General features: G+C 35.5%; 3 protein-coding genes across 4 annotated transcripts; all 3 read right to left on the reverse strand.

The window, feature by feature from the left end:
- Positions 1–2968: 2968 nt before the first annotated feature.
- Positions 2969–5967, reverse strand: LOC106347842 (protein EARLY FLOWERING 5). 2 transcript variants are annotated; one of them, XM_013787451.3, is made up of 9 exons: positions 5781–5967; positions 5324–5417; positions 4998–5083; positions 4857–4912; positions 4688–4739; positions 4528–4609; positions 4049–4419; positions 3422–3943; positions 2969–3328 (listed from the first exon to the last, which is right to left on the reverse strand). In XM_013787451.3, exons 1-9 carry the CDS (start codon positions 5859–5861, stop codon positions 3098–3100), a joined length of 1575 nt encoding a protein of 524 aa, XP_013642905.2. In that variant the 5' UTR covers positions 5862–5967; the 3' UTR covers positions 2969–3097. The 2 variants fall into 2 exon arrangements, with proteins under 2 accessions (XP_013642905.2, XP_022543478.2); XM_022687757.2 differs by lacking the exon at positions 5781–5967 and adding an exon at positions 5610–5628.
- A 247-nt stretch (positions 5968–6214) lies between these two features.
- On the reverse strand, positions 6215–9381 carry LOC106347843. The gene is made up of 9 exons (XM_013787452.3): positions 8958–9381; positions 8656–8750; positions 8315–8394; positions 8183–8224; positions 7966–8093; positions 7518–7698; positions 7082–7260; positions 6737–6919; positions 6215–6651 (listed from the first exon to the last, which is right to left on the reverse strand). The coding sequence occupies exons 1-9, from the start codon at positions 9302–9304 to the stop codon at positions 6327–6329; spliced, it is 1560 nt and encodes a 519-aa protein (XP_013642906.2). The 5' UTR covers positions 9305–9381; the 3' UTR covers positions 6215–6326.
- Positions 9382–15889: 6508 nt separating this feature from the next.
- LOC106347844 (protein NRT1/ PTR FAMILY 2.11) lies at positions 15890–18682 on the reverse strand. Its single transcript, XM_013787453.3, has 4 exons — positions 18332–18682; positions 17773–17990; positions 17124–17677; positions 15890–17029 (listed from the first exon to the last, which is right to left on the reverse strand). The coding sequence occupies exons 1-4, from the start codon at positions 18486–18488 to the stop codon at positions 16120–16122; spliced, it is 1839 nt and encodes a 612-aa protein (XP_013642907.2). The 5' UTR covers positions 18489–18682; the 3' UTR covers positions 15890–16119.
- Positions 18683–20907: the final 2225 nt, after the last annotated feature.

The raw sequence follows: 20907 nt of genomic DNA on the forward strand, positions 1-20907 counted from the left end.
GGGGCACGTCGAAGGAAACTGAGCCATGGTCCACAACTTTTCAACCTAATTAATACACAACAATTGACGGGATCAATTCAAATGGCAAGCCAAAAATGCAAATTGATGTCAACTTGAATCTCCTTAGCGACATATTTTATCTTAATTGCTTTCCCAATTTCTCACTTACTTTAAGAAAATTTAGTTCATTCAACGGCGTGGACTTTTTTTCATTAATGAACGCATTGGACTTTTGAAATACTAGTCTACATCTTCTAATCTTTTAGAGTTTTAGGGGTTATAATTACATTCTAGAAGCCAAGAGATTGGTCTTTTAGACATTTTCAAACAAACTACTCAGGAAACTCTGCTTTGAATTTGTGCTGTCATGTTTTTTACTTACAAAGTTACAATGGTTTGAAACAACTAAGCAGTAAGACTTATCCAAGAAAAAAACAGCTAAATTTTATTGTGATCTATGTGGAATACAGATGATACGAGATAACGAGAAGAATATAATTTGTCCACGAAGATGATGAAACAAACTGTATCTGCTGATAAACAAGATAAAGTTTCTATTATATAAATATTTTCAGGGTGGACTCTACTACACAAACACTTGCAAGGTTTTCAAACTCATTTGTTAGTTTGTTAAGAAAGAATCGTCACTGCTTGAATCATTAGATATTGTTAGTTGTATCCATGTGGGATTGCACATAGTGATTTGCTCATTGCTCTCGTTCGACGGCCAACGTAAACTAGTATTATATAGAGTATACTCCATATTCTTAATATTATATATAAAATGTAGTGCATTCTGAGTGCAAAGACGTATGAATAAGAAAATAATGCAAAAAAGAAAGCACGCGAAGCAATAGTTTTTGTGATGTTAGGTGTTGAGATATTCCATGTTAATTTACTAATCTAAAAGTCTTAGAGCATCTTTATCCCATATACTCTAATGGGTCTCTTATTATTTTTTTAATAATACTTTAGGAGGTAATTTTGGTAAGAGAATGGTTAAGAACTTTGAGTTTTTTCCCCCTCCATTGCAAGTTTCTTATTAAGGGTTTCTTTAAAATAAAATTTAATTTTTTTTATTAATAGAAATTTTATTAATTATCCTAACAACCATTCTGACCGAAGCTACACAATCTCATTACACACCAAAAGCTTAGCCACCACATTTCGGACCAGAGGAAAGAGAGAAAGACTAACCTGTGATGCTGCGTATTCCTCTGTAAAATGACCCTTGCTTAAGCACACTTGATACAGCCATCTAAACACAGAAAGATCGAACATATCAAGATGTATTTCATCTAACACAGAAGAGGATTAAGAAACAAAGACTACGAAGCAATTTCTTTTCAGTACACATTACATAAACTATTTTATCTAAGACAAAAGAGGATTAAGAAACAAACACTAACCTCAAACGCGATTTGATCCCGTCATCTCAGCACGCACAAGACATTGACAAAAGACAGAAACAAAAAAAAAATTATTCACCACAAAGAAGCTAAATCAAAAGCAACAAACAAAACGAGATTGAAAAAAAAAATTTTAAACTACGAAATGTATGATTGAAGAACATGAAACATAAGCTTTACCTGAGCGATTTGCAGAGAGCCATCGACAGAGAGCTCCGTCAGCCGTCGAGGAGAGCCACCGCCACACAGAGAGCTCCATCAGCCGTCGCGGAGAGCCACCGAGAGACATAGAGCTCCGTCAGCGGTCGAGGAGAGCCACCGCGAGGCAGAATTGAACCTACAAACAAACACAACTCGCAATCAGAACAAGAACAAGTCTAATCTAAACATGCATGATTGAAAAACACATAAATATATTTACCTTCTGATTCCAATAGAATCACGGCGAGAGAGGGAGATTCGCCTTCTCAGACGAGCCACAGAGACAGAGGATTCCGTTAGGAGGTGTGGAGAGAGGTAGTATCGCCGGTATGTCGACGATCGACGGAGAGAGTACGAGAATCGTCTTCTCCGACCTCCTATACGATTTCTAGCTGATTCGGTTTCGACAGAGAGAGAAATGACAAAACAAATACACGCTCCCCCTCTCTCCTCTCATTTTGCCTACACGTGTTACGAAAATACGTATCTTCTTAAGCCCAAATAAGAGACGTCTTTGCCTTTTAATTGTCTTTTTGATTTTCTTTTAATTATAAGAGACCACCTATATACGACCGATAATCATGCTCTTATGGTTTGTATTCGCACACTGATATATCACTTTCGAACGCAGATAAGATTTTGCATTTTCCTTTTTGACTAAAGGAGACAAAAATTTTAAATTTAATGAATACAGGAACTGGACCATTTCCGTATTACCCACTTCCAAATTCTTGTCGCTCAGCCTACTGAAGTCTTTGGTTGACCTATAAAAATACTTGCATCATCATGCCATCAGAGCCGGTCCCAGTATTTATGAGGCCAGAAGCAAATATTAATAAAGTGGCCTATAAATTAGTTGATTCTAATATTTTTTAAAAAGTTATAGAGGAAGAATCGAACTCACTCCCTCTTCCCCACATGAAAGCCTCGCAACCATTAGTGCTGTTAAGAACTTTTGTTAAATTTGTGGCCGCTAATTAACATAATCTCACGGCGGCCGGAAGCACAAGCTTCCTCCGCTTCCGTCCAGGGCCGTCACTGCATGCCATCATTCCGATTATACATCCATCCGTCATCCGTGCCTATGTGTTTCAAATACAACGTATGGTTTTTTTCTTGAAATTTCCACTAAAAATAACAAAAAGGAAAAGGAAAATCTATGACAACTATAGCAAAGGATCTAGTAATTTTCTTTTGCCGCAGTTACAAGTAGGTAACACTAATTTAAAGTGACAGAAAAACAAGAACCTATTCTGGCATTAACTTCCAAGAGTACCGTCAAAAAGGGGTAATTTGAAATCAATTATTGGCCATATTTCGTATACCCAATTTATAGGTGAGATTTTGTCAACCACATGTTCTCTTGAATGCTACAGCATTTCTACTTTATAAAATGTTTTCAAACAATGTATTGCTCCAAACTCAAAAAGTAAATATATGTTCAAAGAACAACAACGATGTTTTTAAAAGGACATAAGTCACACAGCCTATCCATCAAGTGCTCCAAGAGCTTTCATGTCCTCCAAGAAGGCACTGTAAGAATCATCAATGCTGGGTGGCTTTGAAGCTGCAGCTGTCTTGGTTGGCTCTACCTTCACCGGTGCAGCAGAAGCCACCATAGCTCTTGGTTTAAAACTTAAGCTCGTGGCTACCGAAGTCTTTGGCTTTGGTTTGGTTACAGCTGCGGATTCTCTTCTGACTCTAACCGAGGCAGGGACCTGTAGATCAATAACAACAAATTAACCATTTGAAAAGATGTACGGACGTCACATGAGACAAAACCACAAAGTGAATTCATGTATATAACTCACCATAGATGTAAGCGCAGGTGTGTGTTGAGCTAGTGGTCTTCTGACAACAGTAGGAGCAGCGGATTTTACATAAGATGGTTTGCTTGGTACATATGGCCTCATCATTACTTGACTGTCTTCAAAACTAGACGGTGGTGGTCCCGGCGGAAGTGGCGGTCTCATCATAGGCGGTGGTCCAGGTGGTGGGCCATACGGTGGCCTAGGGATTAGATGACCACCGTACATTCCAGGATGAGGAGGATGCATATCGTGTGGAGGAGGTGGGGGTGGAAAACGCATCATTCCTGGTGGCAGAAGACCATCATGTTGAAAATTAGTCATTGAAGCCGGAGCTCCTGCAAATGTTGGTTGATGTTGCTGATGTAAAGGTGGTGGTGGTGGTGGTGCAACCATCTGAGATAGGCTAGAATTTTGAAAACTACTGGAGTTGGGTTCTGGTGGACCAGTCTCAGATTCGTTGCTTGGAAGCTTGGAGGGAAGGGCAGGTGGTGGAGGCGGAGGGATGGAATGTATATTAGCATTCTGCACAGTGGAGATAAAAACATGTAATCAAGTTTCAATCTACTACATAAAATCATCTCAGATACACCATTTAAGACAGCTATGAATAACAGAATGAGGTTTTACCTGGCCTTCGTCGAAGGTTTGAACTGAAGATTCAGGGAACCTACCATCGCCTTCACTTCCATTTAGACCAGGAGGAGGGAGTTGGGAAGATTGAGGAAGTGGAGGACGAGGAGGACGAACCAGAGCCAGATCATGTTCATTTGGAGGGGGACCCGGAGGCGGTGGTGGAAATTGTGGATGGGGTAAAGCAAGGCCTGTAGTTGGTGGCAAGGGAGGAGGAGGGGGAAGCGGCAATGAAGCAGATAAAGCATTAGTACCATCTGGTAGTGGAGGAGGCGGAGGAGGAGCAACCAAGGTGGAGTCTTCCGACTCGGTATTGGAAGACAATGCAGCACCGCTAGATGAAGCACCATCTGAGGAGATTCTAGTTCCTGAAAGACGTTAAAAAAAATCCTTTTTTACTATAGAAAATAAAAAGGATGTAAGAAAAAATGACTGTTTCGGTTTTGTACAAAGTAGCAGTAACAAAAGAAATGTACCTATGGATGAATGATACATTGGCGGCTTTCCGGGTGGTGGTGCACCAGTGGGGTTCAAAGTAGGGTGATAATAAACAGAGTCCTGTCATGATATGCAGAAAAAATGAGAGACGTTTGTTTCGAAATCAAGCAGGGACTGGAAAGAAGAGAAACTAAGTACCTCTGGCTTTAAGTCCTCTTCACCGGCTATTCTTCGTTGAGGAGGCAGGTGACTGCATATAAGATTTTAAAATACAGGTTATATCTAATAAAAAGCTGATGATGACAACTTTAACGATGAATGCTTAGAGAGAGGTAACAAAGAGTAACGGAATAGAAGGATTATTCACCTGAACATAACAGAGGTAGTAGCCTCTCCTTGCTCCTTCCTTTTCTCCTCATATTCCTGTGAAAAGTAAAAACAAAAAAAAGAGATGCCACATCATAAGCTAGGAGTACTATGAAGCAAAAGAGTAAGAACGGAGAATTACCTTTCTCTTCTTCTCAACCATTTTGAGAGTATCTTCAAGCTGTCTCTTCTTATGTTTCCTGGCTTTGTCCAGAGCACCTTCAGCCTCTACACCAAATCAACAACCTATGTATTATTTTTTCAGAAACATTTGAACTAGTTTATTAACATGCAACTGGTTTTAGAGATACAGGAGAAACTTGCAAGCCAGAAATAACTAAGAAGCGGGGAAAAGACAAGTTTGATATATGAAGGAATAAGTGGAATTTGCATTGATTGAATAGAATACTCACAAGAGTGAGCACAGAGATAATCCTACTGAATAAAAGGGAGTAGAGAATGACTTACTAGACATATCAAGTTTCCTGATCTGTTCCTTGATTTGCTCAGGATCCTTCTTCAAAATCCCCACCTCTCTCACCTTCTGCCTCTCTTTCTTGTTCTGTTTAAAGAATCAAAACATAGCTAAAAGTTAAAAAAAAAAAAAAAGTATAAATATTGGTCGAGAGACAAGTCTTAACACAATAATGGTACAAAACTCTCATCATTTTTCTAAGTTTCGAATCAAACAACATAACGAACTTCACCAACAACAGCAAAAAAAAAAAGGTATATACTTTAGGGTAAAGGTAACCTTTTATATGCAGATTTATCCACCTGAGCTAAGTTTAAATCCTTCAAAACATACTATGAACAACAAAAATTTGAATCCAATCGAAATCAAACACCTGAATCCAATCGAAATCATAGAGCGACAAAGGACAATGATTTCCCAATTTCGAAAGAATTGAATCCGATAACTTACACGTTTGATCTCCCTCTTGCGGATCTGCTTGCGGTAAGCATCAGTAGGGTTCATCACTTTCCCTCCTTTCGTCGTCTTCATCTTCCCGATTTAGGGTTTTGGTTCACAATACTAATTTTCGATTTCTCTGCTTTGCTCGATCTATCTATCTTCTACGAACCTGCTTTTCTATATTGGGAGGAAGCTGATCACATCAAAACGGGCCATTAATGTGCTATTTGTAAGAAGGCCCATTAGTGGTCTTACTGATTGAAAGGCCCATTCTTAATTTTTGATTTTTCTATTTGATCAGAGACTTATTATATGTACGGAATCTTCAACTTTATACATTAACCACAATCATCTTTAAGTCTTAACCGTCAAAACAATGTTTTCATAACTGAAATGCTAATTTTTTTTTTTTGAATGAATAATTGAAATGTTATTGCGTGCAATGCAAGCTCAAAATTGTTTATACCAGAGAATCACTTTTTCATGAAACATTATTTTTTAATAATGTGAATACATGTCCCTATCATATAACAAGTGACAACAAAGGTTAGGCTACTATGATGACCTAGGAGGTGTTTCGTTACGGTCATCACCTCGACGTGACCACCGAGCAGAACCAGCTCTAGCCAAACCTGAATAGTAATCTCCAACGTTTGCAACGAACAACGGATCTCTTTCCTCCATCTTAAGAGGGTCGTAACGATTCGAACCATGAACACTCCCTTCATCGGACTGCTCCAAGTCTTGTGTTAAATCTTCCATTGTCTTCTTCAGGTTTGCCTTGCTCATATGTGCAGCTTCTCCTGTTGATATCCCTACCATTGTTATCTTCGGTAAGAATGGACTCCTCTGCATTTCTCTCTCTCTACTTTCCATCTCCCTGAAAAAATATCTTGTGTTTCTTAACCATTTGTATACTCTCTTTTAGAACATTTTGTTTTCAAACGTTGGAGAACAATGGTTACCTTTGACCTGATGAACCCTTTTGCGCGTTAAGCCAATCTCCAAAAGGAAACCAGAGACTTTGCTGTCTCTTTTCCTCCTCGCTTGGACTGCCGTCTTCTACTTTAAGCAGTGATGCAGAGGAGTCTGAATCACCAAGACATTTAGTTGTTGACCCTGACGCTCGTTGGATTGATAACGCGCTCCTATGAGCAATGAGGAAGAAAAAGTAAACCAGTTAATGACATACACGAGGCATTTTATGAGTGTTTAGGTGTTGGAAATCAAACTACTACCGCTTTCACTCAACCAATTTTCAAGAAAACGGAAATCCTAAGAAGCAAAAAGAACAACAGATGCATGCATACCTTCTTTCAAAAGAATCGACGAGATAAGGTAACTTTGGCTGGATGCCTGTGGCTTTCCGGAACCATCGACTACCTAGAAGCACTCTGTCTACGGCGTATAGGAGCTGAATCTCAGCAGCCTTTGCCACAACACTCAAAGGAATTCCAGAAGTGCCGATCTCTTCCATGGCTTCTTGAACCTGCAATTTGATTAACAAAATAGAACAACAACCACAAGTTTTTAGATATTCCAATACCAACTTCAAAGAAACGACCCAACAAAAGTCATTATCAATATTTTGTCTGCTAGAAATAATGAGCTATCCACATGCACCAAACAACATGATAGGAGTAGCAACTAACAGATTCTGTTCCGGCAAGTCACATTCCTGATTACTATAATACCACGGTCAATTGTCATCTTTACTTTTATCCTAAAATGAGTCAATCTGTGTACCTCAGGCGGCTCTAGCATGCTGTCTCCCATCTCTTCCATAATCTCTGAAGTTAAGCTGTCATCAACAACATCTCGTCTTCGTTGCACGTGCCGGGTTTGGATTAAAGTATGGAAATGTTGATCCACTGACTCTTCAAGAATGTTATCTAGTACCGCTTTATCAAAGAAATATGGGGTATACCTGGTAAAAGGTAGAACACTTTAGATACTAATATCAATCCCAGTTAATTTTTCTTACTATTGATAAATTCTTGAAGAAAAAAATTGCACAACTGTCAAATTAAACAACAGCAGCCAAGTCTGCACGAGAATTTTAAAGCTGAGCAGATTGAATTGAGGAACCATCAACCAAAAAAACTGGAGGGAAATGACGCCAGAGAACGAGAAAAGCAAATATAATTACACTTCCTACCAAATTCACATAGTGTCTTTCATCAGTAAAGCTCACCACTTAATCCCATCTGAAGTGGCAACAGCAATATCCAAGTTTTGAGCAGCGAAAACAGGAACCCCATCCACCCTTTGCTTTTTTTCATTTGGTGGCATTGACTTGAGAAGTTTGTTGGCAGCCTTCACCTGCAAATCAGATATCATTTCAGCTAGGAAGTATGAATATGGTAGTAAAGGGGACAGAGAAATGCATGTCACACTGGAGCATCTCCTACCTGTCTCTCATTTGGAACAAACTGAAATAAGTGAGGCTTCTCCTGAGCAAAAAAAAAGAAACAAATTAAATTCAGTATCTCAATATCTCCTAAGTTCAAGCATAATACATACTAGTGCCAATGGAGGCCTACCTTGAAATGCTCATACGCCAAATCAAGTCGACAAGCTCCAACCACTCCGCTTGGAATATTTAGTTTCTTAACATATGAAACTGTGAGAACACACATACATTAGGGAAAAACGGAAACCAGAAAACATTGCTTAATCATGCAGAAAGTAAAAGAACATGGTTTGCTATTGTGAGTTATAGGAGACAAGGAATAATGAAGGACAAAAGGAAAATGAAAGTTCCATTCGTTTCAAATTATCCCAGCAGCTTCTTAAAGACCATACACAAGTAGCATCTAGAGACTTATTACTGCAAATCGCTAAAATAACAAAAAAAAGCTTACAAAGGGAACTGTGAGTGCACCTGCATCACCAAGATCCATGAAAAAACGGAAGACAGGGCCTTTCCTCTCGCTCTTAGTGATAGTTGAAAACATTTTCTTTAGCCACTCTGGTGTTCTGCACATCAGTAGAGAAACAAGCATGAGAATCACATGATAAAGGGCACAGTAACTATATACAGTAGTAGTAAAGATTCAAGAACTACGAGAGATATGGAGTCTTCAGATAGAGATATCTGTAAACAGCTAATCTATAAAAAACCCTTAAAAATTGAACCTTTCCATGGAACCTGACACTGAGATGAAAGTGAATAAGAGTAGTAACCTCTTGGAGATGAAAGGAATATCGAAGTGAGTAGAAACCGCCATAAGACCAGTCCCAGTAAGGTCACACATACTGAACACCTGTCCCACGAAAGCCGGTCCACCGCGTTTCCCATCTGAGCTGAGAGATGATATCCTCACCGTCGAATTAAGCCCGGAAGATGACGTGGACGTTGATGATGCGTTCTTGACCGTCGATGAGACGTCCGAGAATCTAAGTGGGAGGCATACACGGGACGGCGTCGTTTTGGGTGGGAATAGAGGAATGATGGAAGAGATGGAGATTGCGGCGCCGTGGAGAATCTCGGCGGCGTTGTAGCGGCGATGAATCTTATCCGGCGAATCCATGTTCTGATTGTTCGTTCGGCCTCTCACTCGCTGTCTTCTTGTGCGCAAAACATATTCGATCAGTTTTTTTTTTTTTTTGGTAATTTGAAAGGCCGAAGCCTTTACATTATGTTATTGGAAACTACCAGCCCATTACAAATAAAGCCCAACAGCCTAAAGCTAATCCTTTCATAACCTTGGAATTAAGATGAAACAAATGAAACAAATTATGGTGATGAGAAAAGAGAGAATAGAGGAAGAAAATATGGGGATACTTCTTGATATATTGTTTTCGGAAGTATGCTCAAAGAGCTAGGTGTGGTTCTACCAAAGTACTAAACCGTGCAAAATATAGTTTCATTGGTTTTCATACCAAACCCGAAATTGATTGGAATGAAAGTAAGAGATGCAAGTGGAATTGTTCTAGGACATTTTCTGTGTCATAATGACAGTCGACCTAACACGGTTGCTTCCCTTGCCTTGGAACCCTTCTCCAACTCCTTCATCTTCCCAAAATTACGCTTCTGCTGTAGAAATAGCTTCATCGCTCCAACTTCTTGACTATTTTTTCTTCTGGTGGCTCGGTTGATGGTGTGTCTATCATCAGTTGTCCACCCTTGAGCCAAACGAGCATCAGTGTTGACTTTAACTTTGTAGTGTTTATGACTTGGATTCCACACAATAAATAAAACAATGTTAATAGCAAACACCCAAAATTTCAATTATTCTGATCTGAACTGAAGTGCTCTCACTTAAGTGGATTAACCATGGGAGGTTCCAGGAAAATTAACAACCTTGGGCCTCTTATCTGAAAAAATGGAAACAAGTGAGTTAATGTCATCAAATCTGAAAACATGAAGCAAAAGTTGAGATCTCTCGTTTGATCACAGTAACAAGTCTTATATATGTCCATTCATTGAGAAACTCGGAGCAAACACACTAATCTTTAAAAATATTCTAAAACTTCTATTTGACAAAATTATCATGTACCTGAAATAGTAGCAACAAGTGTAGCAAGAATCTCATGAGTTGGAAGTTGTGTTTCAGTGTCACTCTTCAGCTAACATCTAAAATTACAAACCAATCATAAATTTATAGAAACAAAACACTGAAACAAGTTTACAAACCTATAGTTCTTAACAAAAATAACATACAAAGCTTACGTTTAAGAGAATCTAAAACAAGTTTACATGAGTAATACAATAGTTCATGCAAGCAAAATTACACATGAAAACGTAAAATGATTTTAAAGCTTCTCTCTATCACATTTATAACACATCTGAGTCAGTAGCAAAGGCTAAATCAAACATCTATATTTCCAGTTTTGATGATATTAACTCATTTACTTCCATTTTTGGTCAACTAAGGGGTTCAAGGTTGTTAATTTTCCTTAACAACCTCCCAAACTTAATCCATATAAGAGAAAACAATTTAGATTTATTCAAAGTGGTTTAATTTTTGTTTCGGTAACATTGTTTTTACTTTATTCTCTCGAAATACAGGCTAGAAAAATAACAGAATTGAAGTCTGGGATTGAGACTTGGTTGGCTCAAGGGTGAGATTTGCATAATCTGCATGAATAATAATTTGTACAAGCTTTGAGCAATTCAAAACTCTGCTTGTGTCTGAAATGTTGTATGTATATACGAAATGTAGGTTTTAAATGGAACCGAAGTGATGCTGCATATTCAAAACCATTAAAACTTATAAAATAATAATGTTGAGAATACTACAATATTGTTTATGAAATTATTAGTTTACAAAAAGTCTTTTATTTTATTTTAAAGTATGTTTTATGTTAAATAAGAAGAAAATTATTTCACAATTATATATGATAAATTTTATAATTTCAATTTTTCTCCTTTTTTATTATATTATTTGATTATGTATATGAGATATAATATATTAATATAAGTGTGCTTTTAGCTATAATTGATAAAATAAAATCAAAAGATTTTGAAATGTTAAGAAATAATAATAATGAACAATATTGTGAATAAAATAAATAATATTTTTTCTTATTTATCTAATTTTTTATATATATATATATATTGATTATTAGTTGCTGGTTTTAGTAGAACCATATATTTTTATTGCTTTATCTGATAATGCTATTTTTGAACCATCATGATTTGAGACCTATCAATCTATCAGATATTAATTTGTCGAATCTACTCGTAACCTGAATTTCTTATTTGAATTGCAGCGAACTTTCAGAGTTTCAACCCTTGAGAAGACAACACATATTGGTTTCCAGAAGCTTGCCTCACCAGTATACATGCAAGTCAGCATTATAAATCATGTGACTATCTTTGTGACCGGATCCAGGCCCGGCCTTGGGATAAAGCCCGCAAAGCAAAGGCTTTAGACACCAGGATTTATATATAATTTTGGGGCGCCAAATATTTACAATATGATCATTGTAGCTTAGTGGTTCGCGTGCTTGTTCTCTAGTACTTCAGGTAGCGGGTTTGAATCTGAGTTTTTTACTACTTTCTGTTTTTGGAATTTAATAGCAATTAATTTGCCCAATTTAAAGATACTAGATGACCGGTCCGCACCCTGTGCGTGCATAAGAACATGACCGGTCCACACCCTGTGTTCTCTCTCGGCCTGTACCTCACGAGAAGGAACACAGTAACGTCAGTATGAAAAAACAGATATTATGTGTATGAATAACTGCAACGTCACAAAATATTTTGTGTGTTTACGAAGATACTTTCATTCAAAAAATAGAATAAATAATGTATAGTTTTAGAAGTAACAGATTTTATATTATCATTAATTAGAATTGTATTGTATATGTTTCGTAATTCTTTATTTTAGGTGAATAATATTATTTTCTATAAATAATAAACAAACATTTATGTAGAGATATTAAAAGAAAATATAATAAAAATCAAAATATTATCCATAAATAATATAAATTATGAAGTACATTTCTCGATAAAGAAAGCAAATTCAATTAGAAACTTGCAAAAAATTAAATAAATTTGGTAAGCAATTTGATGGGTTAACATTATTTGATAGATTTATAAATTTCTAAATTTTATTGAACATGAAATAATATTAAATTGACATACCGTCATCGAGAAATGTACTTCATCGAGAAATGTACTTCATCGAGAAATAATATTAAATTGACATACCTCGTACGGTGTAAAATAGTTATTATATAATTATATTCGAACACAATTCATCAAGTAGAGTATAAAACTATTATAATTATCTTATATAAAATTTCGTTCATTGTATTTTATAGTTTATAAATATATATATATATTTTTTTTAACGCTGATTTATTACGATCTTACAATTATGATATAGGAAAGATTACATAGACGATTCGACAACCGACAATACTACCTGCCTTATGAAGACCTACGCCTAACTGCATCACCTGAGCCGTCCTATGAAGATCCACGTCTGGCCAGTTTATAAATATTAAAAGTAATAAATAAAACATTATTAATCTTTCTATAATTTCTAGAATTAGTTTCCATAAATTGTTATTTGTAATATTCGTTAGATTATATTGCAAGTGATGTTAAATGATTTTAGAATTATCTTAAATTTTTAGATCTAAATTAAATAAATAAAAATTAAAAACAATCGACCAATCAAATTATAACAATTTCTTGAAACTTCACCTATGAACCCCAATCTGCGATAGATAAGTCCACGAGATTCACAAAAAAAATCTAAATCCCTTACAGGTTGGGTTACTTAAACGTAGATTTGTCAATTTGACATATATGCACCATGTTGGTAAGTTGACCATGATTATTGGTGGAACTAATATCCGGTCTAATAAAAAAAGGTAGCTGGTTCCATTATTAATTTTCTAGGTTGTTTGACTGCTTTGAAAATGACCTCATGAATTAAATAAAAAATGCATAATGCTAGCTTACTTATAAGATAGTATATTCAACAAAAAAAATGATATAAGATAGTATTACTAAATGATACTATGTAATACTTTCCCCGGACTATATTCAAAAAAAAAAAGAGAAAGTACTAAAGAACCTCTTCAATAACTGCTTTAACTTGGCGAAACTTCTCAGTATGTTCAAGGTCTTCTGAATCACTATCACTCTCACGACCTGGTCTACATATAAAAAAAAAAAGACCATATTGTCGTTACCAGTATTCAACACATGGAAATGATAGATCAGACATGCTTTTTGGAGACAAAACACAAAGAGTTGAGTTCATGGTTCTACCTTGTACGGAGAACTAACATTCTTGTTGTATCTAATATGTCTTGCAACTGGACTGCAGTTTTTAGTTTTGTCTACAAAAAGAAAAAAAAAATATAAAGTCGATTTATTCAAACGGAACCTATATATATACAGTCGATTTATTTCTCATATTAATGACGCACAATATTTTGCACAATAAATAATAAAATCGTTTAAAGAAAGATATTAAATGTGTATTGTCAAAAAATGATTTGCATATGATATGATTTTAACTTGCGCAAGTAATCCATATTAGAAATGTAAGTTATTAAAAACAAACAACCTAATTAGAAACATTAAAATATTTTGTAAGCAATATAATAAATATGATATCAACATACGCAAGTTTACCATTTGAATAATAAGGAAAGTTTTTAATATTTGTCTTAATTCTAAATCTTGTCCAAGGGTAAACTAAATCGATAATATTTAATGATTTCAACTTGCGCAAGTAATTCATATTAGAAAGGTAAGTTATTAAAAACAAACAACCTAATTAGTAGGGGTGGGCACTTTACCCGATATCCGAAGTGGCATCCGAACCCGATCCGAAAATGCATGTCAAGTTTTTTATTTAAAAAATTAACAAAAAGTTACATCCAATTTTTTTTAAAAAAATAACTAAATTAATGCCTTTTTAGTTTTAAAATGTTATGTCCAAATCTATTAACCATTCAATCTATTAAAAATAAAAAAATAGTTAACTGAAAGTTATATTTTTAAATATAAGAAACTTGAGAAATGAAAATTTTAATTCTTTTTTTCAAAATCTAAATATCCGAACCCGATCTCAAATAACCGAATCTGAATTAAAAATACCCGAACCCGACCCGAAGTACAGAAATACCCGAACGGGTTCTACACCTCTATACCGAAATACTCGAAAATCCGAAATATCCGATCCGAACCCGAACGGATACCCGAACGCCCACCCCTACTAATTAGAAACATTAAAATATTTTCTAAGCAAATGTAATTAATATGATATCAACATGCGCAAGTTTACTGTTTGAATAATAAAGAAAGTTTTTAATATTTGTCTTAGTTTTAAATCTTGCCCAAGGCTAAACTAAATGGATAATTATTATCCCCTAGCTATATATGGGCTTAACGAAATCGACAATAGTTTTGGGCTTGTCTACATAAGCGATTGATTAAAATAAATAAAAAATAAAATTCAAAAAAATCGACCAATAGAATTATAACAATTTTTCTGAGAAGCTCTATATTAATACAATGTCAGCAGAAATCACTAAAGTGACTTCTCTTTTAATGTATAGGAGGATGACGGTTTACTTACCATTTCTGATAAATTTGGTCTCTTTTATCTTAAATATTATATTAAATGACATATTAAATAAACAATTTACTAAAGCAAGCAGTAGTTTTTTTTGATAGCAAATTTTAGTTATTTATTTTAAGTAGGCGTTCTTAATTCTTGCCATCTTTATTTTCTTTTCTTTTTTTGTTCTTTTGGAAGAAAATAGATGTGTAAACAAGAGAGATACTATAACAATGAAATTAAATTATCAGTAGGTTCTTATCATTTCTATGTCTCTTTTGCTCTACTTATATTTTTTTTTTGTAAGTTCTAATCATTTCTACGAATTTATGAAATCTGAACAAACATATTATCATAAATTACGAATGATGTTGATGTTAACATAACTTTATCATATGTGTTGTCATATTATACTGTTTATGTTTATTTATTTATTTATAGAAAATGCCACAAGAACAAAGATTAGTAATCAATCAGTATAAACATTATTTCTCAAGAATAATAACTTTTCTGTATGTATTTTGTTTTATTTGATAGCAAGTTAATATTTAATAATATATTGCATTATTTTGTTTACATATTTAAAATGAAGTACAAAAAGTTTTGGTTTTTTTTTTTGAAACAATACAAAAAGTTTAGTTATAACTTATAACTAGGGCATCAACTTTTTTAAATTGCTTTAGGCACCACGTAAGTCCGGACCGGCATTGACCGGATCATGTAGTTTGTCTTGCAAGACTTTCTTTCTTGTAATGTTGTCTTTTGTGTAACGTTCTGGCATGTGGCTTTTGATAGTCTTTATCCTCTCAGAATTGGTTAGTATAGTACTTCAATATATGTTCCGTTTTCTTGACCATTTTCTTCCAAACAGGTGGCTATTCTACTTGTAATCTATGTGAATTGGAGCTTTGTTGTGACCAAAGGGTTCGGGTGGGGATGGGCCGGGGTCATTTGGCTCTACAACATTGTATTCTACATTTCTCTAACATATTGCTTTTTATAAGTATCTTTCTAAGTAATGTTTCCTTTTTCCTGTTGTATTATGAGGAATGACAGAAATAGAAACATGAAATGTAAGACAACTTATTTGCAATACATTTGATGTTATAAACTCTCTTTTCTCCACAATGATAGAACGAAAGAGATGTGTTCACACATAGTAACCAGTAAAAAAATAAAAAAGAGCCATGACAATTATATGACTACCGCACTTCTCATTGGCTTACTACAAACAAGTTCAAGGGCGTAAGAGGATTGAAGCTGACCAAAAACTATGCCTTATAAATTTCCAGAAGATGAGAAACCCATGATCATCAGGCAGTATTCTTGTCTTGTTGTTTGATGGGATCTACATTGGTTTCATAAGTTGTCACTTCATCATCACTTCCTTTGTATCTATACCATCTTGACATGACCAAGAAGTAAGCAAAATTAACTGCCAAGATTCCAGCGATCATGAAATAGAAGTAATCCAATCTTCCTTTGTTCAAATCCTCAGCCAACCAATTACCACCAGCCGAGTTCTGCGTCGTCCTGTGAACCATTGCAATCAAGAAGCTACCGAGGTAGCTCGAAACTCCTGCTCCTACATAGAAGATCGAACCAGCAAAACTCCTCATGTTCTCAGGGAATTGCTTGTAGTAAAACTCCATCTGTCCAATAGCTCCAAACGCCTCGGCTATACCCGCAAGGGCGAGTTGTGGGATTAGCCACATAGCTGACATTGAGGAGATTTCTCCCTTCCTTGGAGCCATACCAAGTGTTGGTTTAGTCAGCGCGAACGTTCTCCTCCGTTCCTCGACGAAACCTGAGACTATCAAGCTAACAAAGGCGAAGAAAATACCGGTTCCAATCCTCTGCAAGAGTGTTATCCCCGTGTCTATACCGGTTATTCTTCTTAAGGTAGGCACGAGGACACGGTCGTAGAATATGATGAAAACCGTCATTCCTGTCATCAAAAAGACAACGTAGGTGGCTGCCGGGATCACAAATCCTCTGGATCCTAAGCGACGGTCGCTCTGGAGGGCTTGGAAGACGGGGTAAGTCATTTGTTGCGTGATGGTCAAGTAATAAATCGATGCAGCAAACCATATAGGAAGCACTCTCACAATGCACTTCACTTCTTCAACTTGTTGCATTGTACAGAGCTTCCATGGATCCGCAGGCTTACCATCAGCCTCCAACTTGTCTTCGGGAGCCAAGATCGCAGCCTTATCAAGAAACCTGCCAAAACAGGAAACTTTCTCAGTAACCATATAACAAAAGTGGAAAGATATTAAAGATAAAACTAACTCTTGGCGTGTGTGTATTTTGTTACCTAAACTGGTCGGTGTATTTGAGTTTGGAGTTCGCGTATTTTGGTGGGTAGTAATTGTAAAGGTTAAGCCAAGGCTCTTTCGTTGGCTTTAACCCACGTTTCTTGATTGCAACCGCTATAACTTGAGCTATACCAGCCAATGGACTACCTGATGCTTTGATCTTCACATACAACTTATCTCCAGCAAAGAAAATCACGCAGGCCAAGAACATGAGAACGACCGGGATGGTTAAACCGATGGTCCAGCTGACATTGGACTGGATATAGACGATTAGTGTCAGCGACAGGATCTGCGCGAACGTGAAGGTGAAGAAGTACCAATTGAAGAAACTATCGATGCCTCGTTTTCCTGACTCGCTCTTGGGGTTAAACTGATCAGCCCCGAAAGCTAGATTACATGGTCTAATCCCGCCTGCTCCAACTACAAGAAAGCCGAGACCCAGCAGTAGAAACGCTATCTGGCCACCACTTGGCCCGATACATGAGAGAGCTGTTCCGCATGGAGCTGGATGTAATTGTGGCACTGCAGCTGTCAATAGTATCACAAGTGATCCCTACAAAAAAAAAGAACAACAATTATCAGATTTTTAGGGTTGTTAAACTAAGAACGCTTGTGGAGCAAGAAAGATTGCAAAGGAATGATCATTACAAGAAAACAGGCGATGACAGCGACAGTTAGAGTCTTGTATCGACCGAAGTAAGTGTCGCAGAGGAAAGCAGCAACGAAGGTTCCGAAGTTGATTGTGCCACTGAATGCATTGATGATTGTTGCAGCTGTGATACTCTTCATGTTGAAGACAGCAGTTAAATAAACCAGAAGGTTTGATAGTGTTCCAATGATCCCAAGCTTCTCAAACGTCTCATTTCCTGATAATACCAACAAACAAAACCAAGATGATCATAAGACTTTGATCTCATATGCCTCAAAGTTATGTTCTGAAACCTTCTCAAATTCTAGATCTCACTCTCTTTTTTTTAATTTTCTTAAAAAACTGGTTGACTAAGTCAAAGCTTTTGACAACAGTACAGAGAATCTCACGATTTTTTTTTTTTAAATCAAACCAATAAGTCTTCAAGCAAGACTGATGTTTTCCTCTTCATTTCTTCAACTATTGATTATTTATTTTGGAAAAAAACATGAAAAGCAATTAAAAAAAAAAGTTCTTGGAACAAAAGAAGAAAGTTTATAAAAAAAAAGTTTGTGTTACCAATGATAAAGGGCATGACTTTCCAGCCTCTGTAAACGACTTTGGTCTCCTCAACTTCTTCCTCAACAGAATCAACCGCCATAACAGAGCCATCGTACACGGCGGAGGGAGGCTTTTGGTGATCCGTTGACTCGACTTCTAGAGGCTTTCTCTCCATTTTTGCTGCTCGAGATAATAGTTACAACTACTAAAATAGTAGTTAAAATTTGTACTTTCTTTATAATATGTATGGTGTGTTATCTAAAAGGCTAATGATGACTCTGTTCTTCATTGTTAGACCTGTCTCTATTTATAGTGGTAAGAAGAAAGAGGATGGTGGGTGGAGATGTTGGAATCTAGACAAAATGGTCATTTGTGAATGTGGCCACGAAAGAGAGCTGTGTTAGTGATTAGAATATTGATTAAACATTAATTATTGAAGGTTTTTTTTTCTCTTTTTCTTCCGAGATTAAACTTGAGCTTATTTGCTAAATAACCAAAAAAATAAGGGAAATTAGATTTTTAGAGAGAGAGTAGAGAGAGATAGGAAGAGAAAGTAGGAGAGAGGGGGTGTTTTTAGTTAGTTAATGAATTTTGGTTTTTGTTGTGTATAGTGAATGCAATTTCCCATTAAACTTTGTAAAAACTAAAAATCCAAAAAAAAAGTTAAAAAGAACTAAAAATCCATGAAAATCTAGATTCCATTACAAGTGTTGTGTGGTCCCTTCGTAAACACTCTGTCTTAATAACGGCACGTTCTTTTAAGCTCTCCGTCCATTTTAATTTTTAAGTCCACTTATTTTCCATCGTCCAGTTTTAATTTATTTATCCTTCTTCTTCTTTATTATTTTGACATTTTATTTCTATCCATTTCGTTCTTTTTTATTCCATAAATCTTATGTATTTATATAGATATTTTTTTACTTTACGTCGATAAATCATAGGAACTATATTCCATTTGTCTTTGAAAATCAAATGAACCTGAACTCAATACAAATGTTTTAAAACATAATAGTTGAAATTCATTGTTAATAATTTTTTTATATTCATAAAAAAATTATTAACTTATGTTCATGAAAATAATACATGATATAATTCAAAATTCATAGATCGCCAACGCTTTACCATTCAAAAATATGTATTAGTATTATCCATTGACCAAGCTTAAAAATACAATTTTGGTTTTGGTTCTTAATTTCTATTAAATAACATTTGATCGGTGCACCATATTTGGTTAAGTCAAATTAGTTAGTGATAGAATTTTCTACACGTAATACTACCATTTATTGGTTCTTGGTTTATTTGGTCAAACCATTTATTGGTTCTATTCATTAAAAATGTCAAATTGTGTTATCCTTTTGAGCTTGATATTCACTAAAACGTCAGTGAACCTATCCTCTTCTTTTTTGCACAAGGCGTCAACTAGACATGACACCAATGAGGATGGGTACCATTTTTCAATCTCCGCAACTTGAGCTTTCAATTCACCTTTAATCCCTTTCGTTTTACCCATCTGGTCCACACCTAAAAATCCCCAAGCATATGCTGCCATTTTCTTTGCTTGTAGTTGTCAAAAAAATGCGATCGACAGTTGGTAAAATGACGTTTTCGTATACATTATAATGTGAAAGAAAATGATGTTTTAGGTCAGGATTCAATTTTTCTAAGTCCCACGTTTAATGCCAACTAGGTGTAAGTGCCCGCGTCTACGGCTCAGCCGGTTGGGTCTTTTTCATGCTCAAACCTAACTAATCCAACCAAGTCCTTAATACTGTTTCTTTGGTCGCACATCAAACTAATACTCCCTTTGTTCCTAAAAGATCCATGTTTTAGAAAAAAAATTATTTCAAAAATATATATTTTTATATTTTTAATGCATAAATTAAATATAAATTGTAAACTTCAAAAAACATAATTGTATTTATTAAAATTTTATTGGTGAAAACTTGTGGGAAATAATTGATTATAGAAAATAATGTATTGATAACTAAAATTTGATATACTTTCTTAATAAGTGTCATTTGATAGATTTTTGTAGTTTTTCCTAGCTTGAAATTACCTTATAATATTTCTGACTAGAGAAGGTTGTTTCAGCAAGAAAAAAAAAACTAGGGGAAAATGGCCCGTTCTACTCTAGCTAGATCCGTGTATAGCATTTTAAGTCAACTAGGTAGTTACTTATAGTTATATACATAATTGTTTATATATTACCTTGGCAAGCCGGTTCCACTTCATTTTTTGGAACTATATACAGAGAAGTCAAACTCCTTTTTAGGATGAATTTATTCAATAATCAAAATATTTGTAGCAAATGAGTTATACATAATATAAGCAAATAAACAACCAGAACGCCAGTTGGGTCTATACCGTTAGAAGAGTCGGACGTGACATGATAGTACGTATCTATTAAATAACTTGTTCAATCGGATTACTAGCACAAATAACAAAACAAAAACAAAGTATAATACTTTACTTTTTCAGATTTCTGTCTAAGAAAACCGGTTAGATTTAAAACTTGCACTCCGATATGAAAATAAAACAACGGTGTAGTTTGAAAGCGGAGCACCACTCGAACACATACGAATAAGCAACTAGGC

Source organism: Brassica napus, chromosome A6 (assembly GCF_020379485.1).
Source record: "Brassica napus cultivar Da-Ae chromosome A6, Da-Ae, whole genome shotgun sequence".
NCBI lineage: Eukaryota > Viridiplantae > Streptophyta > Magnoliopsida > Brassicales > Brassicaceae > Brassica > Brassica napus.